The 20,791-nt window shown below is 38.2% G+C and overlaps 1 protein-coding gene across 1 annotated transcript in view; it reads left to right on the top strand.

Moving 5' to 3' along the window:
- radil (Ras association and DIL domains) overlaps positions 1–20,791 on the top strand; it is a 100,228-nt gene that overhangs the window by 25,326 nt on the left and 54,111 nt on the right. The window contains exons 4-7 of the mRNA XM_073060656.1: positions 3,384–3,712; positions 9,439–10,125; positions 11,733–11,770; positions 14,146–14,303. Coding sequence (XP_072916757.1) covers positions 3,384–3,712; positions 9,439–10,125; positions 11,733–11,770; positions 14,146–14,303 — 1,212 coding nt within the window. The remainder of the gene's footprint in view (positions 1–3,383; positions 3,713–9,438; positions 10,126–11,732; positions 11,771–14,145; positions 14,304–20,791) is intronic.

Below are 20,791 nucleotides of genomic sequence, written 5' to 3'. Positions count from 1 at the left end.
AATCGATCGGTGGTTCACTGTGTGAAAAGATGCAACCGGTGGGGAATTATTTGTGTGTCCATCCTTGCCTGGGTGATAATTCCACCACTGAAGAATGGTCGTACATAACATGGTCATGGTCGGACCACAACAGGATTCCGGAAGACAACGGGAAGATCAACGGCGTCACCTCTCCCTCCCCCCCTCTCCAATGTTACTCAATTAACTACATTGAACTGAACTGAACTGTCTTCATCACATCGTAAGACTGTACCCATTTACCCCTAGATTTGAAAGTGCCTAGTTTTGTTCCTATTTCCACACTTGTGTATATATATCATTGCTAACCTGTTTGATATATTTGCATTTATATTACTGTATTGCGTAGTTACTAATAAACACTATTAGTTCATAGCAATACCAAACTCCAAAGTGTTTTCCATTTCTGCTGGTTCTTTAACCCAGTCATGGGGTACGTGACAATACTAACACATGGGTATATTTAAGTACCTTAAATGTGTGTACCTTTGTGTTTGTGAATATAAGTGTCAGTATTAAAGAGCGGTAATTATTCTGCTGTTGGGGACTTCTCTAGAAATATCATTGTGACATAATTTTCTGTCATTGTACATGAGTTCTCAGAATGTTTCATTGTGTTTCTTCTTTGGCTCTCTTGAGGACATTGGACTGTACATATTGTACATTCTGTAGTCAGTCACTCTTCTTTGTAGCCAAAATATGAGTTGCTGTTGTCTTACCTTCTTGATCAATATACCTTTAGGAGCTGAAGCCCCAGTAGAAATGCTGAGATTGAAATTTCACTCTGGCAAAGAACTCCCGTGCTTCAGCAATGTCATTTTGTCATGTTAGTGGACACAGTGACATGGGGAATGTTATTAAGTGATTTTATGAGAAGGAAGGTAGTTCTGGCATTGCAATTGTCTTGTTCAGAACACATTCAGAAATTAGGTACTAATGCAAACCCTGTCAGCAGTCAATATCATTAAATAATGTATTTGTTCAGCAGTGGCTGCATCTGTTAAATTGTAAATAGCTTTACATGTCAATGTGATAGATGAGGATCAGGGCAAAAATACATTTAGGTTCTCAGTGGAAGGCACATTTTAAAATTTAATCATGTCTGCTAAAAATATGCAGTCTTGTGTGAATACATATTTTCTCCTTATTGGGTTATAGTAAAAAAGGAGTTAACATTGAGAATTTGCTGTGTGGTCTAGTTTTCCAATATGAGCAATATTTGTTGCAGCTATTAATAGATACACATTATTTTATACCATAATTTTATATTAAATAACCCACAGTTTAGTGTGCCTGTAAACACTTTTTCCATAAGATGAAATAAAATAATGCAGAGGATAAAAATAATGAATGCCATTAAATAAAGCTGTCTAACCCATTGTATAAGTGGTGGATCTTTGGTAGAGGTAACTGTTCAAGTCCCGCTTCCTTGCTCCTTTCCTATAGCCTTGTAAATAGTTTTTCCTTCATGCTTTATGCAGTTCCTTTTGAAAGTTTTTTTTTTCCGTTTCTCTACAACATACACAAAATGGTGGAGGAACTCAGCAGGTCAGGCAGCATCCACGGCAATGAACAAACAGTCGATGTTTCGGGCTGAGAACTTTTTCAGGACTTTATTCAAAGGTTCAAATGTTCAAAGGTCCAATTTAATGTCAGAGACATGTATATAATATACATCCTGAAATGCTTTTTTTTCTGCAAGCATCCACAAAAACAGAGAAGTACCCCAAAGAATGAACAACAGATAAGCTTAAGAACCCCAAATTCCTCCCCCCAGCTCCCCTCCCTCCCGCGCGTAAGTGGCAGCGAGCACCAATCTTCCCTCCAAGACTCAAATAAATCTTATATGTTAAAATTCAACTCTTGGCCTCACAATCTACCTCAAAGGCTCTTGCATCTTATTGTCTACCAGCACTGCACTTTCTTTGTAACTGTAGCAGTAGGTTCTGCACTCTTGTTATTGCTTGTCCTGGAATGTACTTACATTTTGAAATTATCAGTATAGCTGCAATGCAAATGTTTTTCACCATATTATATAATACATATAATAGTATTCCTATTGCAAATAATTAATAATTTTTACTGTACTTTTCTAGAAGATGCTTGTAGAATGGTAGATTTCTCCACTGCTTATCCTCAAGGAATGACATATTAATTAATTTTAACTAGAACATTTATATGGAAACTGATGGGAATAAGTGCATCACCATTTTTACATTCCAATCCAATTGTATTCTCCATTGAGATCACCTGGGATTTCCTAGATGGCATATTAGATCTAACTTACTCCAGTATGAAGGTCAAGCACTAAAAAAAGGATACATTTAAAACAAAATTCGGATTTAAAAACCAATCCAGTCATTGTGCATTCTAAGCACTTGACTAGTGTCTTGCAGCAAGATGGGAGTTATCAATGTTTTCGTATAAGTGCCACAACATATCTCTCATAAAGGTAATTCCTTGAAGTGGATTGCTTAATTAAAACAAATGTGGTTAGTGATTCGAAGACAATGTAATCACTACCTAACTATGGAGAAGTATTAATGATATTATAATTAGGAAGTTACCATAATGCTTAAGAGCATGTAATTTTATTATCATTGTAGAATTCAAGATAAATTTTGTTACTGTGCAATGAAAACAGAATATCAAATAAAAGATTAACAAAAATGATTATACATATATTGCTCCCATGCATTTTCTTTTAAATTATCAGTGAATTTCCAATACTTTTAGGTACTTACATGAGAATTGATGCCATGCAGATAAGAGGATTCCTAGATTAAATTGGACAATTGTTAGTGGGGAAAGTATTGTAAGTTAGGATTCTCAATGCCCCTATCAAAGAATGTTGGCTGATGAGAACAGTATCAGACTTGTTCATCTTAGGTGAATCAGCTGTCATTCTGAAGCCTTGCACATTTACTAACCTCTGTAAAAGGCATAATACCTGCTGATATCAACAGAAATTATCTGTAGCCAAAACTTCAACACATTTGTATTATTTATTTTGTGGGAAAATAAATACAGATATACTCTAAGGTCCATGTTAAACATTGTGGTAACAAAAAACATAGATCTCTCTAAAGCCTGCAGAATTGATTGTAAGACTGCAATAGCATGGTGAACTCTTCTATAAGTAAGGAAACTTCACTATAAGTTACAGCTTCTAAAAAAGGATTGTGTATACAAATACTTTCAGTAATTCGCAGCAGACCTTGTGAGTATGTGGATCCATGTCCACTATCCATGGATAGTAAGTCAGCAGATAATGAGGAATTAGTATAATTATCAGAAACTCAAAATTTGCTCAAATGGAATGTAGACAATTAAAAGGGAATTTGTATTTTAAAACTCTTTTCCAGATATAAATGCTCAAGCACGGAAACTGCAGAGAAACCGAGCAAAAGGCAAAGACTTAACCATGTCTGACTACAGACGTAAATTAACACCTCTTCGACGTAGTGTCAGTGAGACAAGTCTTGTTGACATTGGAAACCATGAGGAGGAGCAACAGAGGCTTTATTCAACACTACCTGGGCAGTCTGTAAAGAAGAACAGTCAATGCAAAAGTGGGAATCTTTGCAGCAGAACCAATAAAGAGAAGCAAGTAACAAGCATTCATGATGGTTACTCGTACCCCAGCTATGAAACCCCTCATCTTCTGCTTCTTCAGGGGTATAACCAACAGAGAGTAAGAGCAAGTTGAAACCTTCTGTGCAATATTACTTCAAAATATTTTAAAATTTTAACAGGAACAATAGCTTTATAAGTTAGAGTTTAAAAAAAAAACACTCCAGATGCGGGAAATCCAAATGGTTGTAGACAGGTCATATTCTGCATGGAGGTCGGTGACCAGTGGTGTGCCTCAGGAATCTGTTCTGGGACCCTTGCTCTTTGTGATTTTTATAAATGACCTGGATGAGGAAGTGGAGGGATGGGTTGGTAAGTTTGCTGATGACACAAAGGTGTTGTGGATAGTGTAGAGAGCTGTCAGAGGTTACAGCGGGACATTGATAGGATGCAAAACTGGGCTGAGAAGTGGCATATGGAGTTCAACTCAGACAAGTGTGAAGTGGTAGGTCAAATATGATGGCAGAATATAAGTATTAATGGTAAGACTCGTGGCAGTGTGGAGGATCAGAGGGATCTTGGGGTCCGAGTCCATAGGACGCTCAAAGCAGCTGCACAGGTTGACTCTGTGGTTAAGAAGGCATATGGTGTATTGCCCTTCATCAATCGTGGAATTAAGTTTAGGAGCCGAGAGGTAATGTTGTAGCTATATAGGACCCTGGTCAGACCCCACTTGGAGTACTGTACTCAGTTCTGATCACCTCACTACAGGAAGGATGTGGAAACCATAGAAAGGGTGCAGAGGAGATTTACAAGGACATTGCCTGGATTGGAGAGTGTGCCTTATGAAAACAGGTTGAGTGAACTTGGCCTTTTCTCCTTGGAGCAATGGAGAATGAGAGGTGACCTGATAGAGGTGTATAAGATAATGAGAGGCATTGATCATGTGGACAGTCAGAGGCTTCTTCCCAGGGCTGAAATGGCTGCCACAAAAGGGCACAGGTTTAAGGTTCTGGGGAGTAGGTACAAAGTAGATGTCAGGGGTAAGTTTTTTATGCAGAGAGTGGTGAGTGTGTGGAATGGGCTGTCAGCAACGGTGGTGGAGGCGGATACGATAGGGTCTTTTAAGAAACTTTAGGAGAGGTACATGGAGTTTAGTAAAATAGAGGGCTATAGGTAACCCTAGTAATTTCTAAGGTAGAGACATGTTCAGCACAACTTTGTGGGCCAAAGGGCCTGTATTGTGCTGTAGGTTTTCTATGTTTCTATGTTTCTAAAACAAAAGTTGAGAATGGTGGATATCCTTAGTATATCAGGCAGCATCAGTGCGGAAAAAGCAGTCAATGTTTAGGCTCAAGAATACTTTATCAGAACGGGAAAAGAGACTGTGTTTTAAGTTGTGGAAAGAATTGGGGCAATGTCTATGATAGGGTGCAGACCAAGATGTTAAGGTATTAAAATTCAGCAGTTGGAAATGCAGACACACTAAAATGCAGGCAGAGCCACGCTGTTGCAGAACACACCTGTTCAATCCTCAAGAGTGCCACTAAGCTTCAAGGCACATGTCTCCTTAAACGTCCATTACACACCCACTCAGATCAAAGCTCTGTCTTGTCTTCTGCATTGCTTCAATTACACCCCGTTTAAACCTGAACAGTTCATCTTCTGACCAGGCACAATACAGCTCTTGGGGTTTAGTACTGAATTTAATAATTTCATTAAACACATGTTTTTCAAAGATAATTTACAAGAGACTATTTCTAAAAGGAGTTGATCATTTTTATCTTTGGTTTGCACTCTATTGTACAAATGATCTTTGTTCTCAGCACCCCACCTCACACTGCAACTTGAAACCCATTTATCTTCTCACTTTAAAAACGCAAACACGAGGAAATCTGCAGATGCTGGAAATTCAAGCAACACACACAAAATGCTGGTGGAATGCAGCAGGCCAGGCAGCATCTATAGGAGGAAGCACTGTCAACGTTTTGTCCTGACAGTTTATTCCTGAAACTGGTGGTGTGGGACCTAAGGCTACAGTACCTCCAGACCAATAGTAGAAGCAAGAAGACTGCATGGCCTGGATAGTGGGAGTCCTTGATGATGCTTTCTTGTGGCAGTGTTCCACGTAAATGTGCTGAGAGGTGGGGAGGGTTTTGCCTCTGTTGGATTGACCGGGCTGTATTCAGGTAGTCAAATCGGTGTAGCACATAGGTTAGCAGACCTGTCAGTCACATTTCCGTAACACTACTAATTATTTGCTCTTTTTTGCAGCTTTCTTTATGAAGTTCTAATTGACTGTTTGCACACCCAAACAGATAGATAGATTGCAACTCTTCTCAGAGTTCCTTTATCGGAAATACTACAATATTCCAAGAAAATGTTTCACCATTTGCCTTTAAGGGACTTGGAATTGCTGCAGTTAATGTTAGTTCATAATCCAGTAGTGCAATAAGGAGTAAAGATGCATCACTATTTCCTATGAAGTATAATTACATATTACTCTTTAGTTCATTCTACTTGCATTGAGGTTGTTATGGGCAATAGTACAATGATTCATTTTTTCGAAAGCCAAATTAAATACTCTATTCAGTGTCCTGAAGAAGAGATAGTCTGCCAAAACCTACACTTTTCTGCTTGATTATGAAAGGGTAAGCTGTATTTTAATTGCTATGTTTGAGAGCTGTTAAAATGGAAGCTGCAGTAATTAAGTGATTTTTTTCTGGACATGTAATTTTTTGGATTAGTGAATGAATTTTGTGGTTGGAAATGACGCAGCTTTAAATATTACCTGGGAATGAACTCTGAATGTAAATTGTTTTCTGGAAATTAGGGTTGTTACTTCTTGAACTTGGAATTAAATATCTTCATAATTATTTCTCTTTCCTGAGAGAATATATTGTAAAATCATTTCTCTAATATAGAACATTCCCAAATTTGGACACCAGACAGTAGTTCTGATTACATTTCCCAGTGTTTAAAAGTTTTCTTGTGGTATATAATAAGTTTAATTTTAATAAGAGGTAATTAGCATAATAAATACTAATCCTGGCACAATCTATAGACAGATACGATAAGTAAAGTTCTGCAAAATTTGTTAATACTTACAAAAATTGATAATACCTAACTCGACTTTTAATGTACTTACATGGATTGCGTTGTTTTAATAGTATTAACAAATAATGTGCAAATATACCGACACAACTTCACATGCCTACATATTAAAAGTGACTGATTTGCGACCCTTAACTAACAATATTATTGTTATGAAATCCTCTCATAGCCCAAAAGTTTTGAGCATTCTTCTCAATTGAGACTCTAACTTGTTAGGTCTGTTTTCATCCCTTCCATAATAAATGGAGAATAAAAAAGAAGTGATTAAAAGAATAATAATTAGCATCTGTTTGGTAATTTTGTGCTTCTTTTAGAATATCCCGAATGCTTTACAGCTAGTTAAGTATTTCTGAAGTGTGGGGGAAATGTGGCAATGTTCACACACAGCAGGCCTCTCAAGGAGCAGTCCGATTAATGATCAGATAATCTGTTTTAAACATGCCTAATGGAGAATAGGTAATGGGCAGGGCACTATAGAAAACTACCTTGCTTTGGCTCATGAAATAATTCAGTATGGAAATAGAACTTTCAGCCCAAAACAAGTCCATGCCAATCATCAAGTACCCATTTACACAAATCATACAATAATCCCATGTTATTTTCCCATATTTTTTCCAGCAACTTCCCAAAGATTCCACCACTCAGCCACACACTAGGGTCAATTTGATAAAATGATAAAAATAGGCTGTAGTCAACAAGGTTTCCTCAAGGGAAATCTTGCTTGACAAATCAATTGGAATTCTTTGAAGAAATAATAAGCAGTATAAACATGTGGAGAATTGGTTGATGTTGTGTACTTGGATTTTCAGAAGGCCTTTGACAGGGTGCCAAACGTAAGGCTGCTTAGCAAGCTATGAGCCCATGATATTACAGGAAAGATTCTTGGATGGATAAAGCAATGGCTGATTGGCAGGAGGCAAAGAGTCGGACTAAAAGGTGCCTTTTCTGATTGACTACTGCTGACTCATGGTATTCCACAGGAGTTTGTGTAGCAACTGATTCTTTTTATGTTATATGTCAATGATTTGGATGATGGAATTGATGACTATTACAAAGTTTGCAGACAACATGAGGATAGGTGGAGGGGCAGGTACTTTTGAGGAAGTAGGGAGGCTACAGAAAGTCTTAAGACAGATGAGGAGAATGGTCAAAGAAATGGCAGATGGAATACAGTGTTGCGAAGTGTATGGTCATGCACGTTGGTAGAAGAAATGAAAGGGTTGACTATTTTCTAAATGGAGAAAAAATACAAAAAGTGAGGTGCAAAGGGACTTGGGAGTCCTTGTGCAGGATTCTCTAAAGGTTAATTTGCAGGTTGAGTCTGTGGTGAGGAAGGCAAATGCGAAGTTAGCATTCATTTCTAGAGAACTAGAATATAAAAGTGATGATGTAATGTTGAGACTTTATAAAGCACTGGTGATGCCTCACTTGGAGAATGGTAAGCAGTTTTGGATCACTTATCTTAAAAAGGATGTGCTGAAACTGGAGAGGGTTCAAAGGAGGTTCAAGAAAATGATTCTAGGATTGGAATGGCTTATATGAAGAATGTTTGATGGCTCTGGGCCAGGGTTCACTGGAATTCAGAAGAATGAGGGGTGAATTCATTAAACCTATCAAATGGTGAAAGGCCTTGATAGAGTGGATGTGGAGATGATGTTTCCAATGATAGGAGAGTCTAAGACCAGAGGACACAGCCTCAATAGAGGAGCATCCTTTCAGAATGGAGGTGAGGAGGAATTTCTTTAGCCAGAGAGTGGTGAATCTGTGGAATTCTTTGTCACAGGCAGCAGTGGAGGCCAAGTCTTTATGTTTATTTAAGGCAGAGGTTGACAGATACATGATTGGCCAGGGCATGAAGGGATACGAGGAGAAGGGTGGAGACTGGGGCTGAGAAGAAACTTGGATTGGCCATGAAGAAATGGTGGAGCAGATTCGATGGGTCAAAAGGCCTGATTCTGCTCCTATGTCTTATTTACAATGATAATTAACCTTACAACTTGATACTTTTGGGATGTGGAAGGAAATCAGGGTCACTCAGAGCAAGCTCATATGGTCATAGTGAGACCATGCAAACTCCACACTGATAGACTGGAGATCAGGATTGAACCAAGTGTCACTGGAACTGTGAGGCAACAACTCTACTGGGTACACCACTCTTTCTTGAAGTAGTGCCATAGAGTGCAGGAGGTTTTGTTCTGATATCCCATCTGAAAGACATTTGAGGTATTTTCACAGTACTGCAACAGAGTGCACTCTGGATTTGGTAGTGCATCGAACATTTTAACTCAAGTTGAAGAGTTGCCATTTGAATCAAAGATTTTAACCTATGTGTAATCACAAAGAATTAGCAAGATTATATTATTAAAACTCTTTACATTTCATTCAAAATTTTGATGCATTAACTACTTTTTAATTCCAAAAATATGGCTTAAAGGAGAGATTATGTGGAGAATTATAATTACAAGCATAGTGATTACAGTCACAATGTACAGTACCGGTACTTAAAGTCATTTACTTGATAAAATATTGATAGAAGGAAGTCTTCACTCATCAACTCGATCTTTGTCCTTAAGATTATTGAATAGATAGTTAGAAAAATGTTCTGTCCTTTGTGGTCATTAAAAATATTTGACAGCAATTCCATTGATAAACCTGTCTGTCGCACCATAACCCGTCTTTTTGACTGTTCAATGAGGATGTGAAATGTGTGAGCTCTGGATTTTGTTTTCACAGGATTGTTTGGTGTATCCCCTAGAGTGTGAGAAGCAAATAATAGGTCAAGAAACAGCTTCAGTAAAGCCCAACATCTGCTTATCATCACCTGACATCCTTTCTCTCCATTGTAAAATCAAAAGAATTAAACCGTCAAAAAAACAAAGTTGCCATGAAGAACAGATCATTGTGGAGTCATTCCCAAATGCCTTCACAGTAGTGAACTGCATACCGGTGGAAGGACCAGCAGAACTGAGGCATGGTGATCTGATTGGATTTGGACAACATTACATTTTTCTTTTCAAGGATCCTTCAGCTGCTAGAAAGTTGCCAGCTCAAACATTTTCCATGCTGAGGCATTTGCACTGCTTCTCCAGCCATAAGAGTAACCGGAAAATCACCATTTGCAAAATGTGTGGCTCCATTATTAAGAACTACTCAGCAAACATGCCAAAAAATGCCATCCCATCTGCAAACAGAAACACTACTGTTCATAAAAGGAAGCTACAACTGGAATATGAACAGGCCTTTGAAGATGTGCTGATTGATAAAATCTTGACTCTCATTGAACCTGGTGGAGATGATCATAAGCTAACTCCAGCTTGCCTGCTTTGTCTATGTGTTCAGCATTCAGCCACAACCTTCCAGTCAGGTGATTTTATGAAGCTCCTTCTGAAGATTGTGAATAGGATGCAAGCGATAGTTTGGGTCAGTACTGAGTTAACTATTGCCTGAGTAATAATATTTTTGCTTTTATAAAATACTTTATGAGATTAATTATTTCAATCACAACTAGAATTTATATACTGTAGTCATAATTTGGAATCATTACATACAGAGTTATTAACAAGGCATTGGTCAGACTACACTTGGAGTATTGTGAGCAGTTTTGGGTCCCTGATCAAAGAAAGGATGTGCTGGCATTGCAGAGGGTTCACAAGAGCCTGTGCTTGCTGCATTTCAGAAGGATGAGGGGGAATCTCATTGAAAACTACCATATTTTCAAAGGCCTATATAGAGTGGAAGTGGAGAGCATGTTTCCTATAGTGAGAGAGTCTAGACCAGAGGGCACAGCCTCAGAATACAAAGACGTACATTTTCAACAAAAATGAGGAGGATTTTCATTAGCCAGAGGATGGTGAAAATATGGAAATCATTGCCACAGATGACTCTGGAGGCCAAGTCGATGGGTATATTTAAAGCAGAGTTTGATAGGTTTTTAATTAGTGTGTCAAAGGTTACAAGGAGAAGGCAGGAGAATAGAGTTAAGGGGGATAATAAATGTGCCATAATACAATGGCAGAACAGACTCGATGGGTCAAATGGCCCAATTCTATTCCTATCCTGTATGGTCTCATGAGTGATCTAAAGTTGATTACAAAGCGATATTTTAAAGAGCATCTTAAAAGAAGAAAGAACGGCAAGAGATTCCAAGAACTTGGAAATTGCTTAGCTCTTTACAAGTGAATTGTTTGGAATTTATTTATTATCTCTCTTGAAGAACACTCATAATGCAAAAGAAGGGACCTGAGGAATGGTCTCAGATCAGAACTATTAATGCTGCTTCCCCATTTACCATTGTTTTCTGATTTACTGAGTGTTTTCAGCACTGTTTATTTTAGCCTTCCAGACAAAGAAAATTGTAGAGGGGTGGTCACATTTATTAAACTATGTTAATACATTTCAGTATGATTTGTATTACATTTCTCTATTTTAAGCTGCCCTCATACCAACCCACCAACAATTAAATTTCACTACTGTTCTCTTAGTATTTTATAAGCAATTCACAATGAATTAACTTATTTTACTGTGTGGTCACTTCTATAGGGGGAATGTGGCAGAAACTTTCCTTACAGTAAGCTCTCACAAACGACAAATGTGATATTATGAACATATGAGTTTTTGTTATTTCTGAGAGTGAATAACTGGAAGGGTATTAGACCTTCACACTGTTCCTTTTGAAACAAAGTTAAGGAATCTTTTACAGTTGACGGCACAATAATACAGTGGGTAGTGCTGCTGTCTCATGGCATGAAAGGGGAAATGTGCCCAATGTTTAAAAAACTTGGTATATCAATATTGTGTTACTCCTCTATATATATTAAAATAATATCCAATAATGGGGTTAGTCAACTACCTGTAATTCTACTTGCTGTTTTGATGCTTAATATGGAAGGTATTCCTTCTATAGCTATAGGTGTAGCAAGTATCACAAGATAGCGATGCAACTAAAGATGATAAATGACTAAGTACTTAACGTGTGACATAATCAGATCAGCTTTATCTTATTTAATTGGTATAATTTTTTTACACAGGGGAAGACAAAAGAATTGGCAAAAAAACATACTGAACAGTAAGTTCCTTAAAACACTGGCTTGCACAATGATTCTAGTACTTTAACACTGAGTCTTTGTATACATCTTTCGTGAGGTGGCATTTTCTCATTGTTAATTTTTTTGATAAAGTTTGTAAAAACATTAAGTGATGTAAATTCTATACAAATCAACAGTTAGGTTTATAAAAGGACGGAATCTGATACTCATCTTCACCCTGCTCTCATTTGTCCATTATTATTCCAGTGTTTTTCTGGTTCTCACCAATGCCAAATGAACAATCTCTCAAAATTTCTTGGCCCAGTACACTACTGAAAAATTATTCTGGTTTAAGACAGTAATTACATAATTTCTCATTTATTAAAATATTCCTCTCCGCTACTTGTGGCTCATCGAGTGGCAACCTTTCTGTTTCTTTATCATTTTGTCTGTTTTTGTTTTGAGGCCAAGTTGCTAGCTCGACACTCAACCCAGCATGGATGGAGAAGAAGCCAGCCAGATTCAAACCCGGGACCACTCACCTCAAAGTCTGGTGCTGATGCCAGCACTCCACCGGCTGGCCAATTTCTTACTTTAGGCTGTAGCAAAAATTATTGGCTCAAGCATTTTCTGATCTAAATGGGGTTGAGCTTTCAGATACAGTTCCGTTTTTAATTATCTGGTGCTGAAATCTTGGGACATTAAGTAACTCAAAGTAACTAATAACATTTCTAAAAATATTCAGGTTTAATCTTCAGTGGAATAGGATTTTTCAATATTTAATTCTAATACCAATTCATCATTTAGAGTAATGTATTGTAAGTGCACTTTTACTTTAATTTTACTGTTGCTTTGAGTTGAGGCCTGCGGGGTTCTGCTGTCTCAAATTTTAAATGGTCAAGTTCACTAGTTTAAGTGTTGAGAAAAAACATTTTTACATTTTCTAACTCTTTATGCTTTGATTTTGAAGTCTAATTGTGAATTGCCAACAATATTTAGGAACAGCTTCTTCCCCTCTGCCACCATATTTCTGAGTGGTTCATTCCTCTTTGGCACTATTTATAATATTTATTTTGTTGTAACTAATCCTCTCCACTTTTTGTTCCTCCAATGAGGACTGGCTTATGGACCCCTGGTTTCCTCATCCTGAAGTCAATAATTAGCTTCTTGGTCTTGCTGACTTTGAGTGAGAGGATGTTATTGTGGCACTACTCAGCCAGATTTTTCAATCTTCCTCCTGTATGAGGAGAATTCATTTGTTTGTTTATCAATTGTTTGTACTTGGTTTAAGCCCTGTTTATTTACAGACCAAATGGAATGTATAGTCTCTGATGCAAGAGATAACATGTACAGCATCTTCGCCAGCAGGGCATTATTTTTCCCTAGTTAAGATGGGCAAATGTTTCCACCAGACTGAGTGTTTATACAGCCAAAGAGAGTCATGTTTGTAAAGTTCAAGGTAAATTTATTATCAAAGTACATATACATCACCATATACAACCCTGAGATTGTAAATATCAAAGACCATCTCAAAATCCAAAAGAATTTCAAAACTCTTTTCTAGTTTGCATGAGATGGATCAGTGTGGTGATATTATCCGAAGTGAAAGGTACAGGTATGAAATTGTTCTGTTCCCCAGTGTGATGCTGTGGCTGTTCTTGTGTGTGGGATTGTAGAATGGCAAGAAGATGTGTCTACGAGCTTCAGGAACTCTGGTTCGATCTTGACTTTGGGTAGTGACTGAGTGGGATTTGTAGGTTCTCTCTGTAAGAATGTGGCTTTCCATTAGGTACTCCTGTCTCTGCCCACATCCCAAAAATGTGTTGGTTGGTTAATTGACCATTATAAATTACATCTTAGTGTAGGTGGGTAGCAAAATGGTGAGTTGATGGATAGATGAGAGAGAATTTCTAAGGCCACAGGAATAATAACAAGAATTAGAATGAGGCGGATGGGATTACTCCATTGAGAGTGATTTCGCCAGTCTTTAATCTTGTTAATTGCTTCATTGGTTCATACTAACGGGGAGTGCCAGTGTGTGATAGCAAATAGTTCATAATTGGTTGGATGACTTTTAATTAGGGCACAATCCACTGCCATATCCAGAACTATAATTACCCCAGTAGAAAAGAGAAGATACATTTGGGCTCTGGCTACAGAATGGTGTAATTTCCCACTGTAGAGTCCACATGACCAACTCACAGTAGATCCTGGAAGTATATTATGTTGACTCTTGCCTCTCCAATTCTCTTGAAAGGATGTTCATAGTTCTGATGAAACAACACTACATATATGCTCTTCATTATTAGTTGCAGGATTTCACTGTCACCTGGCTTGTCTTTTCTATGCTGGGAACAAAATAATGTACGGTATTAATGAATTCTGTCCTGCTGTTTCTCTTTCTATTCAACTCCAGGCAGGATCCAGTATCTCAACCTCTAATCGGTATTACAGACCTGGTTCCAGACCTGCAACATATTTTCTTCTGGATGTCCAACTCCATTGAGCTACTGTACTTCATCCAGCAGAGAGTTCCAAAATACATTCGGGGCATTGAGGACCTGAAAGCACAAGGTACTTGTCTGTGAATAACAGGCACTGAGAAGTTAACCTATTGTTAGTGGTTTGAAGATAATTAGGAAAGCTAAGGATGGATTATTTTCTAATTCTGAAATGAATATTTATACATTGTGCAAGTCAGCAATATCCAGTATGTTATGTTGTTAATTGATTAATAATTTGTAAGAGTAAATGCTGGAGCAGAAGGAGGATTGCAGTATGTTACAATCAAATAATATGTTAATAAATGGTGAACTTCGTCTTGTGAGAATAAATGGCATGAGATTTTCATTGGCATAGTATAAAGTACATTGTTTTACTATTGGGTAACACGGTAGCATAATGATAAGCTATTACATAATTATAAGCTATAATATGCTATTACAGCGCCAGTGATCCAAATTCAGTTTCTGCTGCTGTCCGTAAGGAGTTTGCACGTTCTTCCAGGTGCTCCAGTTTCCTCCCACATTCCCATCACATATGAGTTAGTAGGTCAATTGGTCACACGGAAGGGCTTATTACTGTGCTGTACCCCTAAATTAAAAATAATTAAAAATATATTAAAAGGATGAACATTTTTGAGCTGTTGGCTGACAGCATTGGTCTTAATGCATGTTTAGTTTAAAATGGACAAACACAAGGTAAAACCAGAAGTCAAGATTCTGCCTATATATGTCTATTTCCAACTGGCTTTGTGTGTGTGTTTCCTAAACTTAAGAAGTTGTTTTTTCTGTATTTTTGCAGAAAGATAACTACTGGGTAAAATACTGACTGAAATCTGATAGTTTTTTCAGCAATTGGAAGCAGTGACTTGTGGAGTGACTGTTCAATACTTAATGACAGACCTTTTTTAAATGAATTCTTAAGAACAATAATGAACAGGATTCACCCTTCAGATTCACCCAGTCTCTATACATTTTATGGGTGTAATCTCTTAAGAAATTGGTTTAATTATAAGGTTTAATATAGCTAAATATTCCAAGTTGTAGTCAGAGACAAAAGATACTGAACACAAAATGAAGACATTAAGAAAGATGCCAAAAGCTTTGTTAAAGAACATAACCAAGCATGGTGCTGGACAGACAAGAAATATCGACCAATTAATCTTGAAAGCTCTCCCACATTTGATTCAGCAAATCCTACCATCCACAGGTAATTTACGCTAGCATTGGATAATCTTAGCAAGACATTTCTAGCTAAGACTTAAGCTTATGAACATGTGGCACATATTTAAGTGATGAAATTATTTCTGACAGGTTTTAAACAAAGCTCTTTTAAATATAGTAGATTAGCAAGAACTTGCCATGTGTACATTTCTGCTACTGATGATCACACTATTAAGCAACATTGAAGAGCAGCAAATGAATGCAAAAGAAATAATTATATCTCAAATGAACCACCAAGTTTATCACACACAAAATGTTGGAGGAACTCAGCAGGCCAGTCAGCATCTATGGAAAACAATACAGTCAATGTTTCAAGCTGAGACCCTTCGGCAGGACTAAGCTTCAACTAAATTTAAAACTTTATTACTAATTTTCCCTGGTTATTGTTGAGTGTTGTTTGAGAGTAATCTGCCATGACTTTTAGTGTGGCACAATGACGCAGCTAGTGCAGCTGTTGTCTTATCTCCAGCAAACCAGGTGAATTCTAACCTCTGCTGACTTTGTATGTTCTTCCTGTGACTGTATAAATTTCCTCTGGGTACTCTTCTTCCTTATATAACAAAAACATGCAGGTTGTTAGATTAATAGTCAACTGTAAATTGGCTTTAGTATGTAGGTGAGTGATAATTTCCAGGGAGAGTGATAGGATGGAGAGAATAAAAGCAGGTTTGCGCAGGATGAATATAAATCTATATTTGATGGTTAGTGTGGACTAGGTGGACCAAAAATCTTGTTTGCATAGTATATCACTCTAAGCTCTATACTGTTTACCTTGGATGGTTGGAGCAGATTCAGCAATATCTTTCTAAAGGGAATGGGATAAGTGCTTGTAAGGGAACATTTAGAATAACAAGGAACAAACAAGGGACCAAAAACAAATTAGACCCATTATTGTAAGTAACTAAAATAATAGTTTTAAAAATATAGTTATACCTTTATTTAATGTAGTTTCAATTAGCAGTCTTCCTTCATAGTAGACTGGTCCAGAAGATTAAGTCACATAGGATCCAGGGAAGGTTGGTAAATAGGATACACAATTGCTTGGTCACAATAGAGTGTTTCTCTCAACAGAGCTTGGTGACTTTGTTTTCTATAATATATATTAAACGCTTTCAATGAAAATCTAGCTGGTCTGATTAGTAAGCAAGCAGATGACCAAAATTTGCGAATATTAAGGAAGGTTGTCAAGGATATAGCAGAATATAGAGTGCTTGGAAATTTGGGCAGAGAAATGGCTGATAGGGCTTAATACAGACAAATCTGGAGTCAAAAGCAAGAGGAAAGCATACAATAAATGGCAGGACTCTTCAGATTATTGAGGTAAAGAAGGATTTTGGGTTGCAAGTCCATAGCCTCCTGAAAGTACAGTAGTAACTGTAGTAGATTGCTGAGCCTCTGGCGATGATCTTTGCATCATCAATGGAGACGGGAGAGGTTCTGGAGGATTGGAAAGTTGCAGATGTTGTTCCTTTATTCAAGAAAGGGAGTAGAGATAGCCCATGAAATTATAGACCAGTGAGTCTTACCTCAGTGGTTGTTAAGTTGATGGAGAAGACACCGAGAGGCAGGATTTATGAACATTTGGAGAGGTATAATATGATTAGGAGTAATCAGCATGGCTTTGTCAAGGGCAGGTTGTGCCTTACGAGCCTGATTGAATTTTATGAGGATGTGACTAAATACATTGATGAAGGAAGAGCAGTAGATGTAGTGTATATGGATTTCAGCAAGGCATTTGATAAGGTACCCCATGCAAGGCTTATTAAGAAAGTAAGCAGGCATGGGATCCAAGGGGATATTGCTTTGTGGATCCAGAACTGGCTTGCCCACAGAAGGCAAAGAGTGGTTGAAGACAGGTCATGTCCTGCATGGAGGTCGGTTACCAGTGGGGTGCTTCAGAGATCTGTTCTGGGACCCTTACTCCTTGTGATTTTTATAAATTACCTGGATGAGGAAGTGGAGGGATGGGTTAGTAAGTTTGCTGATGACACAAAGGTTGAAGGTATTGTGGATAGTGTGGAGGGCTGTCAGAGGTTACAGCGGGACATTGATAGGATGCAAAAATGGGCTGAGAAGTGGCAGATGGAGTTCAACCGAAGTAAGTGTGAAGTGGTTCATTTTGGTAGGTCAAATATGATGGCAGAATATAGTATTAATGGTAAGACTCTTGGCAGTGTGGAGGATCAGAGGGATCTTGGGGTCTGAGTCCATAGAACGCTCAAAGCATCTGCGTAGGTTGTCTCTGTGGTTAAGAAGGCGTATGGTATATTGGCCTTCATCAATCGTGGAATTGAATTTAGGAGCCAAGAGGTAATGTTGCAGCTATGTAGGACCCTGGTCAGACCCCACTTGGAGTACTGGCTCAGTTCTCGTCGCCTCACTAAAGGAAGGATATGGAAGCCATAGAAAGGGTGCAGAGGAGACCTACAAGGATGTTGCCTGGATTGGGGAGCGAGCCTTGTGAGAATAGGATAAGTGAACTTGGCCTTTTCTCCTTGGAGTGAAGGAGGATGAGAGGTGACCTGATAGAGGTGTATAAGATGATGAGAGGCATTGATCATGTGGATAGTCAGAGGCTTTTTCCCAGGGCTGAAATGGTTGCCACAAGAGGACACAGGTTTAAGGTGCTGGGGAGTAGGTACAGAGGAGATGTCAGGGGTAAGGTTTTTACTCAGAGAGTGGTGAGTGCTTGGAATGGGCTGCCAGCAACGGTAGTGGAGGCGGATACGATAGGGTCTTTTAAGAAGATTTTAGATAGGTACGTGGAGCTTAGTAAAATAGAGGGCTATAGGTAAGCCTAGTAATTTCTGAGATAGGGACATGTTCTGCACAACTTTGTGGGCCGAAGGGCCCGTATTGTGCTGTAGGTTTTCTATGTTTAACAGAACCAATAGGGCAGTGGTCCAGAAAACATAAGGCATGTGTTAGAACATTGGCTATTAAAGTATGGAAGTCATATTGCAGCTGTATACAACAATGGTTGGGCTGCATTTGGAGAATTGTGTGCATTTCTGGTTGCTATATCAGAGGAATGATGTGGAGGCTTTGGAGAGGATGCAGAAGAGGTTCAGCAGAATGTTTCCTGAATTGGAAATTATTAGCTAAAAGGAGAGATTAGACAATTTTGAATTGTTCTCTGAGGCGTAAGGTGAGGGATGACCTGATAGAATGCCATAAAGATTGGGTTCCACAGTGGCATAGTGGTTAGTGCAATGCTATTACAGCTTGGGGTGTCAAAGTTTGGAGGTCAATCACAGTGTCCTCTGTGAGGAGTTTATATGTCCACCCATGGAATGCTTGAATTTTTTTCTCAGTGCTCCAGTTACTTCCCACAGTCCAAAGATGTACCAGTTAATAGGTCATTGAAAATTGTCCTGTGATTAGGCTAGGGTAAAAACTGGGTATTGCTGGGCCAATTCCACGCCATATCTTTGAACTTTGAAAGTTGTTGAGGGCAGGATAGTAGACTTCATATGAACTTCATATGGCCCTTGATAAGATATTATTAAACTGGAAAGAGTGCAGAAAAGATTTATAAGGATGTTTCTGACTTGAAGGACAAAGTTATAGGGAGTGGCTGGACAAGTTAGGACTTTATTCCTTAGAGCAGGGGTGTCAAACTCATTTTAGGTCACGGGCCGGATTGAGCAAAATGCAGCTTCATGCGGGCCGGATCAGTCGGACGCGTGCGAACGCAGCTTTCGTTGCCTCCGTTTTTTCAGCCTGCTCTCATGTGTCTCAGTCTCTGCTATAACTACAAAGTGTTTCACTTTACAAATTCCGTTTCTTATGAAGAAGACTGCCGAGCAAGACTGCCGAATAAACACTAAAAACCCTGAAAACCTGGTACCTGAATAAACTCAGCATTAGCCATATCATACGCCATAGGCGCTTTGATTACTGGGGCCAGCTTTAATAGTAATTAGATATTATCTCGCGGGCCAAAGATAATTCCACCGCGGGCCGGATTTGGCCCGCGGGCCTTGAGTTTGACATATATGCCTTAGAGCATAGGAGACTGAGAGGTGATCTTAATGAGGTGCATAAAATTGTAAGGGGCATAGATAAGATGAATGAATTCAGTTTTATTCCACCCCGAGTTGGAGAATCAGAACTAGAGGCCAACATCTTTTTAAAATACTGCCATGAACTGCTAATCTGTTCTCATTCAAGCAGAATCTCACTCAAATAAACAGCAGAAAATGTTTACTTTCTTCACACAGCTGCAATTTAGATTATCAATTTAATCTGTTTTCTATATCTATTGATTGATGCACATTTAATTTTAGACATTCTAAAGGTTTTATCTGAAGAGGGTAATCAGTTTAGTTTCCCATCTGAAGTTTCTAGCCTGTTATTTCTAGAAACAGTTCATTTGCCAAGATAAACTACAAAAAAAAACCAAGAAACACTTTTTTCCTATGAGATTATTTTACTGGAAAAATATTTTTGTTTCTTGTAAAGCTCAGGGTATGTTCTTGTAAAAAAAGATCCTTGTATCCAAAGTATTATAAAAATATCTACAATGAGAGCCGCTGCATTTGAAATAGAACAGAAGAAAGGTGAAGTGATGCATAAGGGGATTCACAGGAATTACCAGGTTGGCCGTTTGCAGCAGGTTCTTTTAACCCTTTTGATTTTCCACAAGTCGAGCTTATTGTCACATGCACAAGTACGTATCTGCACAGGTGCAATGAAAATCTTATTTGCAGCAGCATCACAGACACAAAGCATTACAAGAAAACATAAATATGAATTATACATATTTTCACAAAGCGTCTCACAAATAAATGAAAAGAAACCAAACTCTATCAATTCTACATTCTTGTTGAGTAAAACTGAATTATTTTTTAAATGAACAAAACCAGTTTCCAGGTTTGTATCTTCCTCTTAACAATCCTGTTAATCAGTATGCCCAATATTTGATGAATTTGAGAAGGGCTTTCAAGGGCAGTTGCTATTACCACCCACCACCAGTTAAATGTGATTAATAAGTTTGCAGATGACGGTAATATTGGTGATACAGTATAGTGAACTGTGAAGAAGGTTATTATGGAATATTGATCAACTGAGAAAGTGGGCAAAGGAATGGTGGTTGGAGTTTAATTCCATGTGATGCATTTTGGGAAGTTAGGGCTAGGCATACACAATCAATGGCTGGGCCCTGGGAGTGTGCTGTAAAACAAAGGGGCCTAGGGCTGAAAGTACACAGTTCCCTGAAATTGGTAGCACAGGTAGATAGGGTAGTGAGGAAGCTGTATGGCTTGCCTGCCTTCAATGGATGGAGCTTTAAGTATAATAGTTGAGATACCATGTTATAGCATGTTTGTAGACCAC

The sequence above is a fragment of the Hemitrygon akajei genome, chromosome 11 (genome assembly GCF_048418815.1).
Source record: "Hemitrygon akajei chromosome 11, sHemAka1.3, whole genome shotgun sequence".
Taxonomy (NCBI): domain Eukaryota; kingdom Metazoa; phylum Chordata; class Chondrichthyes; order Myliobatiformes; family Dasyatidae; genus Hemitrygon; species Hemitrygon akajei.
Note: the sequence above shows the minus strand (reverse complement) of the source record. Positions and strands in the feature narration are given on the sequence as shown.